This window comes from Megascapheus bottae, chromosome 12 (genome assembly GCF_031878675.1).
Source record: "Megascapheus bottae isolate mThoBot1 chromosome 12, mThoBot2.hap1, whole genome shotgun sequence".
In the NCBI taxonomy this organism is placed as follows: domain Eukaryota; kingdom Metazoa; phylum Chordata; class Mammalia; order Rodentia; family Geomyidae; genus Megascapheus; species Megascapheus bottae.
The window spans coordinates 48,307,312-48,327,775 of NC_143520.1; the positions used below are offsets into that span (position 1 = coordinate 48,307,312).

At 40.3% G+C, this 20,464-nt stretch overlaps 1 protein-coding gene across 3 annotated transcripts in view; it reads left to right on the forward strand.

The window, feature by feature from the left end:
- The window catches only part of Cfap221 (cilia and flagella associated protein 221), a 95,197-nt gene that overhangs the window by 13,365 nt on the left and 61,368 nt on the right, over positions 1–20,464 (forward strand). For 2 of the 3 annotated variants that reach the window (XM_090342950.1, XM_090342951.1), the window contains exons 4-6: positions 2,207–2,293; positions 2,396–2,494; positions 3,814–3,914. In XM_090342950.1, the coding sequence (XP_090199076.1) occupies positions 2,207–2,293; positions 2,396–2,494; positions 3,814–3,914 (287 nt within the window). The remainder of the gene's footprint in view (positions 1–2,206; positions 2,294–2,395; positions 2,495–3,813; positions 3,915–20,464) is intronic. The other variant, XM_090342952.1, reaches the window with a different exon arrangement.

Genomic DNA, 20,464 nt, shown 5'->3' on the forward strand with positions numbered 1-20,464 from the left:
GAGATCTGAGTTGTAGCTTATCTCTGCAAATCTCAAAACATGCATTTTTAATCTATACAGCTTGGTGTGTGATTGGTGGGTCGATTGTTGGGTTTTTCATTTTGTTTTGTTTTGATGGGAAGGAGAAATCCTTTGTAACTGAAGAAAGGCCTGAATTTCACTCAAGTTGGTGCCCATATGGGCCTTGCAGAGGAACAAAGCCAAGGAAGACTAGCTTCCAGGAGAACAGAGATCCTGGACAAACTGGGAATCCACTGCATCCTGAAACAGAAGGCAGGGGAGGATTGTAGGCAATTTTACCTTGCCTCTAGAGCAGTGTTGGGTGATTCAGGTTTTGTTACATTTTCAAATATTGATTTAAAATATGCTTTCTTGTATTTTAATAATGATGTTCCCCCAGTTTTAGTTGTTAGTGGAAAGTCAAGAATACCAATTTTATCCCTAAAAGGATATTATTTTTAACAATCTAATACAGCCTGGTTTGCTAATACAGCCTGAAAGGAAAGCAAGATGGAGCATAGTTTGGTCCCTGAGCTTTCCTGTGGTAGGAGACAGTAAGAAGCAATGGAGAGATCCTGAGTCCAAGTCTAGACCCAGCTCTGCTTTGAGCCAAACTGCATCTCTCAGACTTCTAGTAAATGGCCTCTCTGTCCTCCAGGGCCCAGACAACACAATCTTTAGTAGGACAAAGAACATGGCTAATTATAGCAAACCATGGGTATTTTCAAGCCACAGCAGAGAACTGAAAAATGAATAGAATAACTAGTCTTTCCAGTGTATTTTAGAAGTCAATTTGTTAAGCCTTGTTGGTGTTCCAACTTCATTTAAAAAGCTCTTTGGGCACCATTGTTTTTCCTTTTTGTTTCAATGTCTTTATTCAAGCCAAGCACAGGAGCACACACCTGTACTCCCAGCTTTTCAGAGACTGAGGCAGGAGAATTGTGTGACATTTTGTGTCCAGACTGTCAGTCTTGCCTATCCTCTTTCCCATTAAATTTTCAATAGGTAAGAACCTAAGAGAGTTTGAGTCCTCTGAGTGTGTGTGTGTGTGTGTGTGTGTGTGTGTGTTTGTGTGTGTATCAGGGTCTGGCTCTCTCATTTGGCTTTTCCGCTCAAGGCTGGTATCTAACACTTGGACCACACTTCTGCTCCCAGCTTTTTGTTGATTCATTGGAGATAAGAGTCTCATGGACTTTTCTGCACAGAATGGCTTTGAATCGCAATCCTAATATCTGTCTCCAGAGAAGCTAGGATTACAGGTGTGTCACCCCACCTGGCTGCATGTCATCCTGAAGAATATCAGGCATCTGAGCTCCAGATTCTCATATCTCTTTTGTTTTAGAATAAAAATTCCAGGATAATTTCCTGAAATCTCCATATGGAGACTCTTGGCCTAGACTTTGTGAACCGAAGGCCTCTTATCCCTCCAATGGCCCAGATGAAGCCCAGATCCCTAAGTTCTTGCTTTTCTCTCAAACAGAAGAAATGGATTCATTTCCTCAAGCTCAGCTAACTCCATCCCCTTTAATCTTGCCTCCCAAGGCTGACCTTCTGCTATGTGTCTGGAGGAGGCTGCCCCAGCCATATAACTTCCAATCTCAGAGTCAGTGGTATATAATTAGAGAACCCCTGGGAATTGATGGCTGACCTATCAGTTCAGTCAGCTCAGGACCAGAATGCAACCGAAAGCACACACCTAACAATTCAGGACTTGGGGGAGGCTCTGGTACCATTCCCAAGAGGGGGGTGCTAGACATCTGGAAAAATTTTCCTATTCTTAAGTGATGTCTGATGTTTCTCAAATTCTTTGAAAAGTTAAAAATCAGTCTGTGCCAGGCACAGATGGCTCATGCCTGTAATCCTAGCTTCTCAGGAGGCTGACATAGGAAGACCATTCTTTGAAACCAGCCTGAGCAGGAAAAGTTTGTGAGATTCTAATCTCCAGTTTAACTACCAAAAAGAAAAGAAAAAAAAGCTGCAAATGGAGTGGGGCTGTGGTTCAAGTGGTAGAGCACTAAACTTGAGTGAAAAAGCTCAGGGACAGTGCACAGGCCATGCAGTAAGTGTTAGGACTGGCGCACGCACGCGGACACACACACACACACACAAACACACACACACACACAGTCTCCTCAAATCCCTGTTAGGAACATGAAGAGGAAATAAAACAATGTCTTGACTCTAAGTGAATCTTTTTCTTACACAGCATCTGGTCAATATTTCTGACGAAGACACACACGTGCATATTTTACCCCCACAGACCAAATTCTTTCAAATCAGCTATGTAAAAAAGGTAAGCGGCTTTGGGCCATCTGCTACTATTCCCATAATGCTCTGGGATGTGGTGTTCTAGCTCAGGCCTGCTAGTTCCAACAGCATCCCATTTACCTTTCAGGAGCACCGCCTCGTCCCTGGCTTGTCTCTCATGATCACTATTGGATTTTCTCCAGATGAGTGGCGATACTATTATGACTGCATCCGTGTTCACTGTAAGGTAAATTTCTTAACGTTGCTTTTTTATTGGGGTTGGAGGCTTGATCCATGTCCTCAAGGGAAGAAAACGGGATGGCATGACCAATGCCAAATGTTCTGCAAGTAGCTTTTCTGAATGGTGTGGAAGGTGCTGGCTGGTTGCATGCATCATGGTGGGAAAGGCGCTAGGCTGCAGGGAACCTGGGAGAGTGTGCTGCAGGCCTCATTGCTCCCACAGCTCTGGGCTTTCATAAATGCCTTGTCAAATAGCATCAGTGTGCTCCTTCAAGGGCGAGGCTAGAAAAATAGCAAGGGCCATTCTGTGATTATAAACACTGGTGACCCCAGACATCAAGAAACACATCTTCTTAAGAAGATGACAAATGGTTGTTATGTTTTGGAGTTTCATTTAAAAAGATCTAAAAATAAAACAAAACTCAGAAGGACTATTCAGTATCCAGCCGAAGAAGCAGAAGAAAAGTCCTAGAACAGATACTATTTCCTGTCTCTGATATTCATGCTGATACTATTACTTTATTTCATGCAGCACTTCTTAATTTTTAAGGCTGTCATCTGCTTTAAACTCTGTGTGAGTGTGTGTGTGTGTGTGTGTGTGTGTGTGTGTGTGTGTGTGTGTGTGTATGTGGTATTGGTCCCAGGGCTTGAACCCGTGCCAACTTTCTTGCTTACATCTGGTACTCTAACCACTTGAGAGATACCTCTAGTCCAGAATTTCTTTAACTAATTGGAGATAGTCTTACACACATTTTACTGCCTGGGCTAGCTTTGAACAAGGATCCTTCAGGTTTTAGTCCCCTGAGTGCCTACAATTATAAGCCTGAGCCATGATGCCCAGCTCACTCTAATTCTTAAAGACATGTTTGAGGGAAAGTATGATTATCACCACTTGGCAAAGAAAGAAACAAGATTGAGTGTGAAGGTTTTGCTCAAGGTCATGTAATATGCAGACCTAGAAATAGGTTTCTGTTGCTTCTTGTCAGCAAATGCCTGCTATTCTAAGCTATCTAGATTCGACATTTGCAGGCTGGTTTCTTTCTATCTTAGATCACGAGTGTCTTTCCTTATCATTTTTGATAGAAGTCAATAGATGATCATCATTAGCTTTCCTGAGTGATAATGAACATTGTTTCAATGAGGTATACTTAGAATTTGCTACAGTTGGATTATGGTAAAGACAACTTAATATTTCTGATAGGATTCTGAAGTTACTTACAAAATTGACCAAAAATGAGATCAGAAATATAGCATCTACAAATTTCTCTTTAGACATTACAGTTTTCAGAACAATGAATTGAACTCTTTTTTACTCATTAATTTTAGGGAGATGACACCTTGCTTGTTCCTATCCACGCCTATCCTGTCATGAACAACCTGGACTTTCCCACATATATAAATCTATCAAATGTCCTTCTGGGTGAGAGGTGAGTTCTCAGAGTGAACTGGCAAAGTGTTGTAGGATGCACAGAGTCAAGAAAGACATAAAAATGAACTTGTGAACTTGTGTTTTGTTCTGGTGGAAATTCACCATTCCACTTTAATTGGACTGGACTTATGGTTGCAAAAGGTAAAATAACACAGCACAAAATAAACAAGTTAAAAACAGAAGAAAATAAGGGAATACAGAGACATTTAACCAAATCTTATAGGCAGAACTGGATCTAGGGGTTAAAGTCAATTTGCAGCAACCCAACTCTTCCCATATCCAGGCATATTTTTGTTCTGTGCTTTTTAAAAATTCTCTATTTTTAAATTCTCATCATGAAGCCAAGAGAACTAATGAAACTAGTTTGGAAATAAGGGTAACTGGAAAGGTTCAGGAGGCTGGGAGTATTCAAGCAAAACCCTAGGACTGAGTCATATTGAACCAGCTTGGGTCATTTGCTCATCCACTAACCAATCTGCATTTAGAAAAGGTAAAGCCAAATCTAATTCTGATCTGGTTGATAATTTAATTTAAACGTTAGCTTGTATCTCATTCTTTTGGGGAAACACTCACTAAATGCCTATTACAGATTATAGTACCGTCTGAACCTAAGTACGTGAAGGACATAGAAACTGAACAGTTGGGTCCATATATGTTACCATACCAGTAGTTCAAATATTGAAAAAACCAGTCTGGGCTACAAAATAAAAATAATTAATCACATCTGTATTATTTATAATGTCCTGGGTCTCCCATGGATAAGATATTAATACCATAGTTTGGGGTGTGAGGGAGGGCTCCGCAGAACCTAGCTCCAGCTCTTCATCTGCTCTGACCAGTTGCTGCCTTAGGAGTTACTGACTGGCTGGTATTTTGCGTATTACCCCAGGTAAATATATGACCAGTCAGAGGCTGTGGTCCTGAAGGTCGCTGAGTGCAGTGAGAACAGGACCATGTTGTAAGCTTACCACACCAGAAACTAAGGCCCACATAGGAGCTGTGTCAGCCAGAAGAGGACACACTCAATGAGGACTCAGATCTGGAGTCCTCACTGTGCAGGAGGTGACATCAGGATTATGCTGGGAGGACCTTATAGGCAAGGAAGATCATCTACCAAGCCATGCAGGCAGCAGAACATCAAGCTTGTCTTACAAGTGATGAATGCCCTTGAAGGATTTTAAGCCATCAATAGCTGACAGGTTCCCTATACAGGCCACAGGATAGGCTAAGACTATAGTGTCAACAGGCTTAATAGTGCAAAAACAGGGTGAGTGAGTTAAAGACAGAATTGTGGTGGGTGGCTTGCAAAGCACTAAAAGCAAATGCACTGCGCCCCCTTGGCTCATGCTTGTAATCCTAACTATACACTAATTTTAGGGAGACTAAGATCTGAGTATCTAGTTCAAACCTAGACTAGGCAAAAAAGGCCATGAGGCTCTTATCTTCAATTAACCACCAAAAATTCTAGAAGTAGACCTGTGGCTCAAGTGATAGAGCACTGGCCTTGATGAAAATGCTAAGGGACAGGTGTCCAGGCCCTGAGTTCAAGCCCCAGTACCCACCAGAAGAAAAATTAATGAAAGCCAGGTGCATTCAGTTTGAAAAAGAACTAAATGAACCCTTTGGGTGGTGGTAGAGCCTTATGACCAATGCATATTAACTTGAAAGCTCTACTTTTTTGAGTACCACCTGTTTCATAGTTATATCCCCCCCCTCCCTCCCCCTTCCTGCACACACACCTCCTTAAAATAATAGTAATGTGGCCAGGTGCCACCAGTGCCTTTTAAGTAGCTCCTTAGCTTCTTGGAAAAGAGGAGATTGAAACAATCATGGTTTGAAGTTAGCCCAGGCAGGCAAGTTCCCATGAGCCCTTCTGAACCCATTGCTGAGCATAGTGGGAGGCACCTGTTATCCCAAGCTACATGGTTGGCTAACACTGGGAATTTGCAGTTGTAGACCAGTCTAGGCAGAAAAGTCCTCCAGACTTCATCTCTACAAAGGGAAACTAGATATGGTAGCCCAAACTTGTCGTCCTAGCAACAACGGAAAGCCTAAAGTAAGTAGATCACAGCCAGGGTACATGCAGGGCAGGAAACATGACCCTACTCAAAAAAATAACTGGCAAAAAACAGGGCTATAGGCATGGCTCAGTGGTAGAACATCAGTCTCATAAGTAGGAGGCCTTGTGTTCAAACTTTAGTTTCAAAAAAAATTGAAAAAAAGAGTATATGTAATAATTTGTACACTTTAATTTTTTTGCCAGTCCTGGGCTTGAGCTCAGGGCCTGAGCACTGTCCTTGGACTTTCTCAAGGCTAGAGCTCTACCACTTGAGCTTCAGCACCACTTCCAGCTTTTTTCTATGTATGTAGTACTGAGGAATTGAACCTGGGTCTTCATGCATGCTAGGCAAGCACTCTACCACTAGGCCAAACTCCCAGCCCAATTTGTATGCTTTAAAGATAATAATAAATAATAATCAAGGCATAGAGCAAGATCTGTAGCTTTTCAGTCACCCTTCTGAATCTTGTGATAATTATTCCTCAAGTTTGCTTTAATCATTTTGACACAGCTCTCGATGGCACAGTCTCTAGCTTTTCTGGTTTTAGATCTTTTTATACATGGAATTGTATAATGTGCAAGTTGTTTGGTAATTTACTCTTTTCATTCCACATTATGTTTTTGTGGTTTGGCCACATGCATTTATATAGTGTAGCTTATTGCTATGTTGTGTCCTCTGCGTGTGAATTTACACTTCTTATCCTCCCTACCACTGATGGATTGTGGCTTGTTCCTACTCATTGTTGCTATGACAACACTGCTCTTGCCCAAGGCCCCTGGGGCACAAATTCTGGAATTACACACCCAGCTTTAGTGCGTGAGAGTTCTCATTTCCCTATAACATTGCTAACAATAGGTATTATCAGCCTATCCCATTTTGTGTGACCTATATTCTTGGCCCTGTGCCTTTTCATGTTCTTATTTATTTTCCCCAAAACATTTGAGCAGAACTCTTTCCCAGTAATTTCTCCCATCTCGTCACAACACGTCCTGGGTTCACTACTTTCCTGTCAGATTTAAGTGGTCTCTACAGGGACCCCAAGAATAACAAAAGATAACTCCTTCCTAACAGACCTGTTCTGCTTGCAGGGTGAGGCTATATGGTTGTTTTCTGCAAATAGAAAATATAGCAATTTTTATCAAAATAGAAGTGACAAAGAATAACGTACTTCTTAGTTCATTCATTCTTTTTTTGGCCCACAAATTACCTTTGGTTTGTGTTATAAGCCAGGATTATGAGCTGAGGAAAAAATGGTTTATGAAACTGGAGAGAACAATATGCCTTGAAATACAGACATCAATCTTGTATTTTTAAAACAAAAACCTGTCAGTCCTCAGGGCCCTTCCCTAAACTATTTTGTACGCAGTGCCATTCATTTATAATCAGCATAGAAATCTCAGTTAAACAGTTTATTCAACTGAATTATTGTTTATTATGGTATACTATTTTTATTAAAAATATTTTCAAAAGATAAACACACTTTATCCTCCAAAATTTCTTGCAGCAGGCAATGCCTTCCCAAGACTTCATGCCCTTAATAGAGAGCAATATGTAATTGTTCAATCCTTCTATGCTTATTCAATCCACAGTCTGAGTTAGCAGTACACTAGATGAATCCATGAAAGGACTTCCTCCTAAAATGTTCCCTGTGAGTTCTGTGCCACCTTGGGGTTGAAGGTGTGGTACATGTGGGTTGTTTATCACTCTTTTTATTCATTCATTTAGTAAATGCCTGACATGTCGCAGTCACAATGTACTGTGTTATTGTATCATTTTGTTGCTATAGCAGGCTAAGTGTGTGACTTATAAAGAACAGAAGTTTAGCCGGGTGATGGTGGCTCACATCCTTAGTTCTAGCTACTCAGGAGGCTGAGATCTGAAGATTGTGGCTCAAAGCCAGAGACGCTTATCTCCATTTAAACCACCAGAAAACCAGAAGTAGCACTGTGGCTCACAAAGACTCAAAGCACTAGCCTTGAGCAATAGAGCTCAGGGACAGCACCTAGGCCCTGAGTTCAAGCCCTGCAACTGACCAAAAGCAAAAACAAAACAGAAATATAGTTTGGCTTATGGTCCCAGAGGTCAAAAATTAAGGCACCAGCATCTGGCAAAGGCCTAATGGCAGACAGAAACATTAAGTCAAGGGAGCCCCTAGCTTCCCAACAATCCACTTCCACAGTAATTAGTCTAGTCTTCCAAGAGCAAGAATTAACCCAGTGCTAAAATTGCTAGCAATCTCTTATAACTAATCATTTCTCAAAGGCTCCATCTCCTGCCACCCCAACTCAAATTCCAAACTTGAGTTTTGGAGGAGACAAACTAGATTCCAACCACAGCTAGTCCCAAAGGTATCGAGGTGATTATCCCCTGATACCATGTCTAGATGGGCAATTATGTGACCAATTAGGCTTGTGTTTCAGGGGCATTAGCAGAGGAGGTAGGGGTATGGTTGAGCCAGATCAGTCTCATAGCTTTGTTGGAGTGGGTTAGCTTTCACTCCGAGGTCACCTCTACTGGTCCAAACAGAAGGACAGCAGCTTGCACATCTGGGAAACAATGTACATTTACATTTGAGAAACACCACTTGGATGGCTCTGTGTAGCAGGTTGAAAGGCGACCAACACTGCTATGCCAGGCCTGAGGAAGATTCTGAGGAGCACAGAGAGGTTGTTATTTTCCAGGGCCACACAGATATCATGATTGAAATCCAGACAGAATGACTCTAGAGCCTTAGACATGTAAAAACATGATGTGATATTGCCTTCTCATAATTCCTCTTCACTGTAGATTACCCAAGCTTTGTGATTTTCTGCAAGAGTAGCCTGAAACAGAATGGAACACATTTAAACATTCTTGAAGTTCTTTTAGAGGGCTGGGAAAGTGGCTGAGTGGTAGAGTGCTTTGCCTTGCATGCACAAAGCCCTGGGTTCGATTCTTTAGTACCACATAAACAGAAAAAAGCTGGAAGTTTGTGGCTCAACTGGTAGAGTGCTAGCCTTGAATAAATGAAGCTCAGGGACAATGACCATGCCCTGAGGTCAAGCCCTAGGGCTGGCAAAAACAAAAGTTCTAGTAGAGCCAGGCACCAATGGCTCACACCTGTAAACCTAGATATTCAGGTAGCTGAGATCTGAGGATCATCTTTCAAATGTAACGTGGGCAGGGAAGTCCACAAGACTCTGGAATTAACCATCAAAAATGCCAGATGTGAAGCTATGGCTCAAGTGGTAGAGTACTAGCCTTGAGTAGAAAAAGCTAAGAGATGGTACTGAGGCCCTGAGTCCATTCCCCCGCACACACACACACACACACACACACACACACACACACACACACACACACAGAGTTGTATTAGATATAATCCACATACCATAAAGTTCACTAGTTCATGATATATAATTCATTTGTTTTTACTATGTGCAGCTATCACTATAATCAATTGTAAAATATTTTATTACCCTCCAAAAATATCTCATACCCACCCATCCCCATCTCCCAAACTCCCAACTACTCAATCCTAAACAAACTAATTTATTTTCTGTCTTTCTTTTTTATATATTTTTATTGTAATTAATAGAAGGGTTACATTATGTTCACCAGATAGAAGGTGCATTACTTCACAAACATTGATACTCTTTCTCATGTTGGTCCCCATTTCCCTCCCCTCATCCCCTGCCCCTCATCTTGTTTCCCCCCCTTCCCTAACCTATTTGATATAACCAAATACGCATACATACACTATATCAGATAACAAGGTAAAATACTGTAACAACATGAGATAACTTTTCTGTCTTTCTTTTAGTTGCCCTGTTCTGGACATTTCCTGTGAATGAAATCCTATATTATAAGGTCTTTTGTGACTGACTTTTTCCATTTAGCAGTGTTTCAAGAGTCATCCAACTTCGTAGTTCATCTAACTTTTATCAATATTTCATTCCTTTCCATTGATGAATAATATTCCATTTTTATGAATATAGCACATTCTATTAATCTGTGTTATCATTGAATGGATATATCCATTCTTTCTACTTTGGGGCTGTTAAGAATACTATTGCCATGAACATTTGTGACCATATTTTTACCTGGAGGTATGTTTGCATTTTTCTTGGATATATTCCTAGCAATGGAATTGCTTATTCATAGGGTAACTCTGTGTTTAACATTTTGAGAATCAGTGTGGGAAATGTATGAAATCTGCAATGGCACATATATTCTTAAACTTCTAAGTAAAGCAACCATTTGTACAGTCAAAACAACAGCAAATCCACCTCTACATTGTGAAGAAATGCAAAGCTGATAGAAAAATATAAATTCAACAAAAGGTCAACTTAGAAGAATATTTTTCCCTTTACATGTTCAGTTTCCACGGACAAAAACAGCAGAAGCTGGTTTTGCTAGTTTTGCTTTTCTTCCATGGTGTTGCTTCTGGGAGAAGCAGCTATGGGCTGAAAAGTCTTTGAGCAATGGACATTTCCATCCATCTGCAAGGTAGTGGAGCAGATGAATGGGCATTCATCAAGCACATTTTCAGCTGCTGGATCTGGTGCTTATAAATTTTTCACACTGAGATAAAATGCCATGTGGACCCTTGCCAACTCCCTATAAACAACTTTGGTAGCTTAAGATCTGATGAAGAGTACTCTGACAGTGTCTGTAAATAAGGAAATTTGCATTCCAATTCCTGTCCAAAAAGGCTTTGAAGACTTACAGTTCCCCTCCCCTTCTGTTGTCTGGAGCCACTTTGTGACTAGGTAACCTAACCATCCTGACTGGTGAATGTTTGCAATCACTCAATGCCTCTAAGGGTATGGTAGATAAGATTCAGTGCCATCCTTCGAGCTACACCAGTAAATATGATCATGCTTATATTAGACACAGACATTCTATATCATTCCAGTCTTTGGTTCTGAGAAGATTTGTTCATTCACAAATGACTTTGTAATTTCTGCATCAGTATCTTTCTGGTACCAAGTAACCAGTTAGAATCTGGAAGCAAAGCAGCCATTAGCCAGTCATTATCCTATCAACCAGTCTTCCTTTGTTGCAAGATAGCTCAGATGACCAGTTGGCAAGTGCACAAGTACCTGTGGAAGTCACCCAGGGAATAATGGAAAACCAGGACATAATCCATTCTGGAAGTGGGTTGAGGAACAAGGCAGCCTTGGGCTTTTGTAGTAAGCAGACCCAAGGCCAGCTCAAGGCAACAGAGACTCCACAAGGAAAAATGCATACTTGAACTAGTCCTTCTGTGGAAGTTGGGGGTGAGGGTCTGCCCAGCACAGCTAGCAACCAACCCAGGCTCACGTTATCCAACTCTGAGCCTTCAGGTTAGACCAGCTGCAGAGAAGCCAAAATAAAGGCATCACTACTACTGTTATTATAAAGGTGATATACAGAGGGATTATAGTTACATAAGTCAGCTAAAGAGTATATATCCCCTATACATGTCATGCCTTCTCTCACTGTCTCCCAGTCCCTCCCTCCCATCTCCACCAGCAAGTTCTATAGCTGGTTTTCAACAATGTCCAGTGAGTTCTACTGATGCACTTTTTCACCCTTTTTTCCAAGTTCTGCCCCCCCCCAAAGACAGACAATGGAATAAACCATACAGGAAGAAAAGAAAGCAGAAACAACAAGAAATGAACTCATTTCCATTTCTTGGAGTGCATTTTGTCATATGTTATTCAATGTCATCAGAGGCACACAAGCATTGCATTTTTGTGTTTCTCCCTTAAGTGTCCACTTTTGGTTGCCGGTGTGTGAATGTCTAGAGTCCTGTATAATTTATCATATCCCTGCGCATTTTAGAGCTAACTTCTGCCTATGAGAGAAAACATGTGCCATTTGTCTCTAAGCTTGGCTTACCTCAATTAACATGATTTGTTCTAGGTCCATCCATTTCCCTGAGGATGACATAATATTATTCTTTTTAATGACTGTGTAAAATTCCATTGTGTACTGAGTATCACATTTTTTGGATTTACTCATTTATTATAGGGTATCTGGGCTATTTCTATATCTTGGCTATTGTGAAAAGTGTGGCAATGCAAAAGGAGTTTGTTTTTCTTTTCTTGTTTTTCAGTCCTGGGGCTTGAACTCAGGACCTGGGCTCTGTCCTTAGTCTTTCTTAAAGCTAGCACTCTACCACTTGAGCCACAGAGCCACTTCTGGCTTTTTCTGTGTATGTGGTACTCAGGAATCAAACCCAGGGTTTTGTGTGTGGTAGGCTGAAACTCTACCACTAGGCCACGCTCCCAGCCCCAGAAGGAGTTTCTGAAGGCCTCCCTATTTGAAGAGATTTTTTAAAAATCACATTTTCTTCTTACCAATAGAAACATGTGCTTCATTATATTGGTACATGGCTTGAACTCAAGGCCTCATATTTGCTCAGCTTGCTTGCTTGGCTAGTTCTCTGCCACTAGAATCATGTCTCTAGCATGGTTTTTTGTTAGGTATATTGGAACTGCAATCAGACTTTTCTTCTCTGGCTAGCCATCAACCACAGTTCTCAGAATCTCACCTTCTTGGAGTATTTAAGATTACAGACAAGAGCCACTGGTGCCTAGCTAAGTTCAAATTTGATTCAAAGTTGATTTGAGGAAGCAGCGGCATTTTCTAAAGTAATCTTAACAAGGGTGATTTGAGCTTATGTCCTCCATCCACCTCCACCTGGGCCTCTGGAACAGCAGTGACCTTATAGTTCAAAATTAGTGTTTGCATTATACCCAATATTGTTATTGTTATTCAGTATTATTATATAATCTCTCTCCCTTAACAGCAGCCTATATTTTACTATATGAACAATTTTCCAAATTTTCTTAATTTAATATTATGTTGTCCAACAAGTATTAATCTATTAACGTGGTCTTTACTTACAGTTTTAGATGGAGAAGAATATCACTTAGCTTGTAAAGTGTACAGATGAATATTAATAATAGTGGAAGGACATAAATGCTTCTCTTTTTCATTTAGAAGAACTGGATGCTAACATGAGTTAGCTGACAAAGAGAACTTTGGATAAATACCTGGACTAGCATTTATTTTTGTGTGTGTGTATGAGTACTAGTGTCTGGACTTGAACTCAGGGCTTTGCATTCTTTCTCATCTTTTTCATTCATGATGGCTAATGAGCTGTTTGAGCCACACCTCCAGTTTGGCCAGAGTTGTGTTGTGTTGTTTTGTTTTGTTTTGCCAGTCTTGAGGTGTCAACTCTGGGCCTAGGTGATGTCCCTGAGCTTTTGTGCTCAATGTTAACACTCTACCACTAGAGCCACAGCTGCACTTCTAGCTTTATCTGTAATTAATTAGAGATAAGAGTCTCAGGGACTTTCTGCCTTGACTAGCTTTGAAGCACAATCCTCAGATTTCATCCTCCTGTGTAGCTAGGATTTGTAAACCACTTACACCCAGCTAACTCTCCTTTTTGTCTTTATCACAACATTCCAAACTTTTGACTCCACAAGACAGAAGACAGAAGAACCTAAAATAAAGAAAGCAATGGCTTACTTTAAGAAAGCCTAGCTTGAAAATTCTAACCAAGAATCTACAAATTCTTTTTTTTACTGAAATGTTATTGTCAGGATGATACAGAGGGGTTACAGTTACATATGTGAGGTAGTGAGTGCATTTCTTGTGATACATTGTTACCCCCTCCATGTGTTCCCCATTTTCTCTCCCCCCAGTTCCCATCCCCCTCCCCTACATATTCTTTAATCGGTTTTCATAGGGGATGGTGTGCATACAAATTTATTAATATTGGCACCAGAGGCAGGTGTTAAGAGAAGAACATTTTTCTACTTTAGGATCTTCTAGTTTATATACATTCTTTTAGTGGTTAGTTCATGTATGTATGCATATGAGTATGTATATATGCACATGTATAGAGGCATACATATGTATGTATACACATATACATACAGAATACATGCATCTACATATATAAAACTATGTACTAAGCAGTAGCAAACTTTAGACTACTATTGGAAAAAATGTCCACGAATGAATTTCAGTTCCAACGTTTATGAATACAACGTAAGGATCTGGTGTGATGAGTTACATCAGTAATCCCAGCTACTTCACAAGTGAAGAGTTAAAGAAATTTGGATTGAGGCCAACTGGGACAAAAAGTTAGTGCCTGTCACCCTAGACACTCCCATAAGAAGGAGGATATCAGTCCAGGGTTAGCTAGGCAAAAGCATGAGGCCCTACCTGCAAAATGACTAAAGCAAAAAGAGCTGGGAGTGTGACTCAAGTGGAAGAGGGGTTTTTTGTTTATTTGTTTTGTTTTGTTTGTTTTCTGATTTTATGTTGGTCCTATGGCTTGAGCTTAGGACCTAGGCACTGTCCTGAGCTTTGAGCCATAGCTACACTCCAGCTTTTTGGGTAGTTAATTGGAGATAAGGGTCTTACAGCACTTCCCACCGGTAGCCCGGACTTCAGGTGTAAGCCACCAGTACCTGGCAGGATATGTCCTTGCTTAGCAAGTACAAGTTCCTGAGTTCAAACCTAGTACTACAAAAAGATGTGTACCTAGAAGTGCAAAGGGAAGCTTTGTGGCTGGCTTTTGGTCCTGGAGAGCCACCCCTCATTGAAACTTTCTGGTGGCCCCTCCACTTGCTTGACTAACATAGCTGTTATCCTGCCCCTAAGATTGAACTTCAGCAGCACCCCTGCGGCTAGACTGATGGTGCGCCACATACACACACATGCACTTGTACACAGCGTGCTTTAGTGAATACTTGTCAGAATATTCACAATGATATAGCTAGCAATCAATCAACAGAATTGTGACTGTAATTTCTTAAATGGTAGTTTTCTGTTAAGTATGCCCCCAATTTCTCACTTCAGATTCTTAACCACAATTTAAAATGTATTTGAATTTAAATTGCTTTGCTTTGGGAAAAAAATCATTCATTTTGTTCCACCAGAGTGAGCTTTTAGTTTTAATAACAGATGGAAGGCAGGCATTAGAGGTGGGGGAAGAGTGGCAGGCTGGCAGCTGGGTTCCCCAGTGTGTGCCAGGCCACGTGCTATCATGGTCCATGTAGCTGGGAGAAGTATGGTTTGAATGTAGTCAGCATGTGGTTTCTTCTGTCCCTATTGTAGAAGCAGCAGCAGCTATCAGTAACTTGCCGTGTGGCCTGGAATTTTCCACCAGTAAGGATTGTATTTTTCTCAGCATAAAAAGCACTGGGTCTGCAGCAGGTCTTTATCTGCTGTGTCTCTGCCTCTTGTTCCCCTTGCACTGGCTGCCCGCCCTGCCATCAGCTCCTCCTGTGCTTTGGGCTCCAGCCATAGGCCGTGCAACCCCTCCAGAGAGTCATCACCGAATTTCACTCCTTATCCCATTATCCCACCCTGGAGAACTATGAAGAGCTATTTCCTATTGAATTGTAGCACTTTTATTAATACTCTGCTGTTAAGTGATGTTACTATTCCATTTTTTCAAAGTTCATTTTTTGTTCTGTGCTGTATAATTACAATCTCACAAAATACCTAGAGTTGTGGAATTCTATTTCATTTAATTTAATTTTAATTTTATTCTTTGTGCCAGTACTGGGCCTTGAACATAGGCCTTTGTGATCTTTGGCTTTTGCACGTGCGTGCGTGCGTGCGTGCGTGTGTGTGTGTGTGTGTGTGTGTGTGTGTGTGTGTGCAAGGCTGATGCTTTACCACTTGAACCATAGTCCCCTTTGTTTTTTGCAGGTTAATTGAAGATGAGTCTCATGTATTTGTCTGCTCAGGCTGGCTTTGATCTGCAGTCTTTAAATCTCCAAGTTTCAAATCTCAGTCCCCTGAGTAGATAGAATTACAAATGGAACCACCAGCACCTGGACCAGAATTATGGGATTCTTAGAAATAAGAGGGAAATGTGGCTGCCAGGAGTTGGGATGGGAGAACAGGGAGATGGTTCTTATTGGGGACAGAGTTTTGACTTTGCAACATGAAAAGACCTCAGCGATGACTGGTGGTCATGGTTACACAAGTGTGACTAAGCTTGATCTAAGCTTAGTGGGTGCTGTTTTCCTGATATAAAAATAACTGTTATTTGAGAAATTCCTTATATAAACTTATGTCTTCTTTGGCAGTACCAGGACCTTGTGTCTTGCACTTGAGCCACACCTCCAGCCCTTTTTTGCTTTTGTTATGTTTCACATATGGTCTTGAAATTTTGCCTAGGGTCAGCTTCAAATTATAATCTTTCTATGTGTGGCCTTCCATAGAACCGGGTTCACAGGCAAATAACACTGCACCCAGCTCATTGGTTTAGATGAAGTCTGGCTAATTTTGCCTTGACTGGTCTCAAATTGTGATCCTCTCAATCTCTCCACTATAGCTTGAATTACAAGCATCCCCCACTGTGCCTGGCTTCATTCTTACCTTTATTTGGCTGGTTATTATGGAGCATGAGTTTCTGGATTGTGGTACCAATCTAAGTGAAATAAATTGTGTCATTGAAAACAAGATAAGCAACATAGGAAAGTTCAAAAGTGCATAAATTATCTTAGATAAAAGAGCATTCTTTGAAATCTGAAACATAAAATACCCCCAACTCTTTGTATATTTCAAAAGTATCACTCATTTGTTTGAATGGGAGAAGGTTTAATTTACCAGGCAATTAATAGTGCCTCATTTCCTTCCATTCTTTTAAATTATATTGTTTTAAGTGAGACATTTATAGTAGGAGGGTTAAATATAAATAACTGGCTAAATCCCAAACATCTTTCTTTTTCTGTATGTGTATAGCAGAGCTTGAGAGAAAGTTGTCAACATATAGGAAAATGTTTGAGGAATTGTCTCAGTACTTAACTGCGATGGTAAATGTCTACCAGGCAATCATACTTATAGTCCTGACACTCAGGAGGCTGGTGAGTGGAAGATCTCAGTTGGAGGACAGCCCTTGCAGAAAAGACCCCATATCTCAAAACTAACTGGTGAGGGCCAGGAGTTTGGCCTAGTAGAGTGCTTGCCTAGCTGCACGAAGACCCAGGTTCAATTCCTTGGTACCACATACATAGAAAAAAGCCTGACATGGTGCTGAGGCTCAAGTGGTAGAGCGCTAGCCTTGAGAAAGTCCAAGGACAGTGCTCAGGTCCTGAGTTCAAGCCCCAGAACTTGCAAAAAAAAAAAACTGGTGAAAACAGGATGTTTAAACAACAACCATCTCTCAAAGCCCTGTAAGCCTCAGACCATGCTGCCAACATGGTGGTTCTGGTGAGGGCGTCTCCAAGATTTCCCTACATGGCTGGGGAAGATTGGTAGAGGAGGAGTGTTCCGACCCTTCTTTTAAAAAGAAACTAATCCCACTGGGTGGCATGGAGGGCACTTGCTATGCCACATTCTATCTCAGGTAGATTAGCTCAGGATCTAGATTTCTGGCTTTATATTGCACCTCACCATTTACTAGTTGTGACTTCGGACTGCACTGTACATCATCTTATCTATAAAGGGATACAAATGGTACTTACCACACAAAGTCAAGAGGGTTACATATGTACTACCTATGGTTGAGATATGGTTGAGGCATATTAAAAGCTGCTGCAAAAGAAAAACTTCAAAATTATGCCAAATTAAGATAGCAAATAGGAACAGATTGAGTTATCATTGACTTCTTAGGCCTTGGCTTTAAGAAACAGGCACACTGTCATTCCCTCTGCATTGTATGAATTAAGTAGTGACCCAGTGAGTTCAGGATCTAGGGAAGGGGAACTGGGTTGTGTCTCTTAATGAGACTTGTTTGAAAATGTGTAACCCCGAAGCCTGTCTAGAGTCTGGATTTTTTTCTTACATGAATGTCCTCAACTTTCGATCCATTTAAAGAATGCTAAATATATGATTATTAGATTTTTTCATATATTTTTATTGTAATTAATAGAAGGGTTACATTGTATTCACCAGATAGAAGGTACAGTACTTCACAAACATTGATACCCTTTCTCATGTCTTGGTCCCCATTTCCCTCCCCCCCACCCCCACCCCTCATCTTGTTTTCCCCCCTTCCCTATCCAATTTCAAATAATAGAGTCTGGATTGTTTTAGTAGCCTTCCATGTACTTGGAAGAAGATGACCATATGTGGATATTCACTTACCTCCAACTTTCAATTTTTTTATTTTATTGTTGGGGGGATATACAGAGGGGTTATAGTTACATTCATCAGGTAGTTGGTATATTTACTTCTTGAACATTGTTATCCCTTCCCCTGTTTTTCTCCTAGTTTCTACCCCTCCCACTCATCTTGTTTTTCCTTTACCTTCCCTTTTTCTTTTTTTCATATATTTTTATTGTAATTAATAGAAGGGTTACATTATATTCACCAGATGGAAGGTGTATTACTTCACAAACATTGATACCCTTTCTCATGTCTTGGTCCCCATTTCCCTTCCTCCATCCCTGCTCCTCATCTTGTTTTCCCCCCTTCCCTATCCAATTTCAAATGACCAAATACGCATGTATCCAATATATCAGACAACAAGGTGAAATACTGTAACAATATGAGATAAGCAAGGGACAGCAAAAGAGATGAGAGATAACATAGTACATTAAGGACAACAATCACTCATTATATGGCTTTTGTTTCTATATCCTGGAGGTCCTTTCATTTAGCATCATTTGATATGGCCTTATGTATCTAGGTTTTGCACTATTGTAAATCTCTGCTAGGAAAGCCCAAGGTTTCTACTGATTATGACAAATGAGGGAAACCATTGAGCCTGTGTTCCTTTGAGTCTGGCTTACTTCACTTAATATGGTTTTTTTCTAAGTCTTTCCATTTCCTTACAAATGGGGCGATGTCATTCTTTCTGACAGCAGCATAGAATTCCATTGTGTATAAATACCACATCTTGTTGATCTACTCATCAACTGAGGGACATCTGGATTGGTTCCATATCTTTGCTATGGTAAATAGTGCTGCAATGAACATCATTGTGCTAGTGGATTTAGTATGCCCTTGTTTCTGGATGATTGGGTAAATGCCAAGTAGTGGAATTTCTGGGTCATAGGGGAGCTCTATGTTTAGTCTTTTTACCTTCCCTTTTTCAAAAAAAAAACATATACACTGTACCAGGTACCAAAGTCATACAGTAACAACATGAGATAAACCTTAAGGGGAAAAGAAGAGAAAAGAAATAACATCACAGGCAGGGAGTTTGGCCTAGTGGTTAAAGTGCTTGCCTAGCATGTACGAAGACCCAGGTTCGATTCCTTGGTACCACATACATACAAAAAAGCCAGAAGTGGTGCTGAGGCTCTAGCCTTGAGAAAGTCCAAGGACAGTGCTCAGGCCCTGAGCCCAAGCACAGGACTGGCAAAAAAAAAAGAAAGAAATAGCATCACATAGTACATTAAGAACAACAATCACAAAGATAAACCTCTTGTTTCCATATGCTAGAGTTCATTTTGTTTAGCCTCATCCTGTATGGACATATGTACCCAGCTTTTGAGCTATTATGATCCTCTGTTAGGAAAATCCTAAATGTATACTAGTTGTTACAAATGAGGGAAATCATAGAGCCTAGCTTTCTTTGGCTCTTTGCCTACGTCTTTTGATCTGTGAATGTTTTTCACATCTCTGAGCAGTTGACAGAAGAAAAGTCCTCATAAATTGACTTAGCCCTCCAGTAGGTTTGTTCCAGGTTTCAGTTGATATCCATAATGTCCACACCTATCTGTGGTGGGTCATCTTCTCATATTTCTCTGTGGAAACTTCTATTTTTTGTGGTAGTATTCCCCTCAAGTTTTATGTAAGTATAATAACTTCTATTAATTTTCTATGGTTTCTGAATGCTATCTTCCAATAGCTAGTATTTGCCATGTTTTTTGTCCCTTACCTTTCATGCTCTAGAAAAGGAGCCAAATTCTATTATGATGAAGTAGCCAGTCTGCTCTGCTTATTAGATATTGAAAGCATTGAATTAGAGCATATATTTATTTGATTTCTAGTTCTCTTCAATAAGATCACAGAGTTTTTATTCTCTAAAAACAGAGGGAATAAAAAATAAATTTGAATTTTTTTGTTATGTTTACTTTCTGAAGGTAAATTTATGCACTATTCTATTATGCAGTTTCTATGTGATCATAAAATAAATGCTTAATGTTTAAGAGGTTTGGATTGGATTTATTTTATTAAAAAATAGGGAATAATTTTTTTAAGTACCCTCATCTCTTTTTGTATATAGCATACATTGATGCTTAATAGCATAACTGATGTTTAATAGCAGGGATACAAGTTGTGTTTGTCTCCAAAAAATACTAACTATGACTTTCTCTCATGTCTGCTTCTTATAAGGTTTAGAACTTTCAATTCCCATTGCTTCTGAAGAATCACAGGTTCTAGAATCTCGTATTCATTTTAAGTTAGTTTTTGTTTACTTGCTTTTGTTTTTGCTTCTTTTGCCAGTACTGTGGCTTGAATTCAGAACTTGGGTGCCATCCTTTAGCTTTCTCACTCAAGTCTGGTGCTCTAACACTTGGACCACACGTCCACT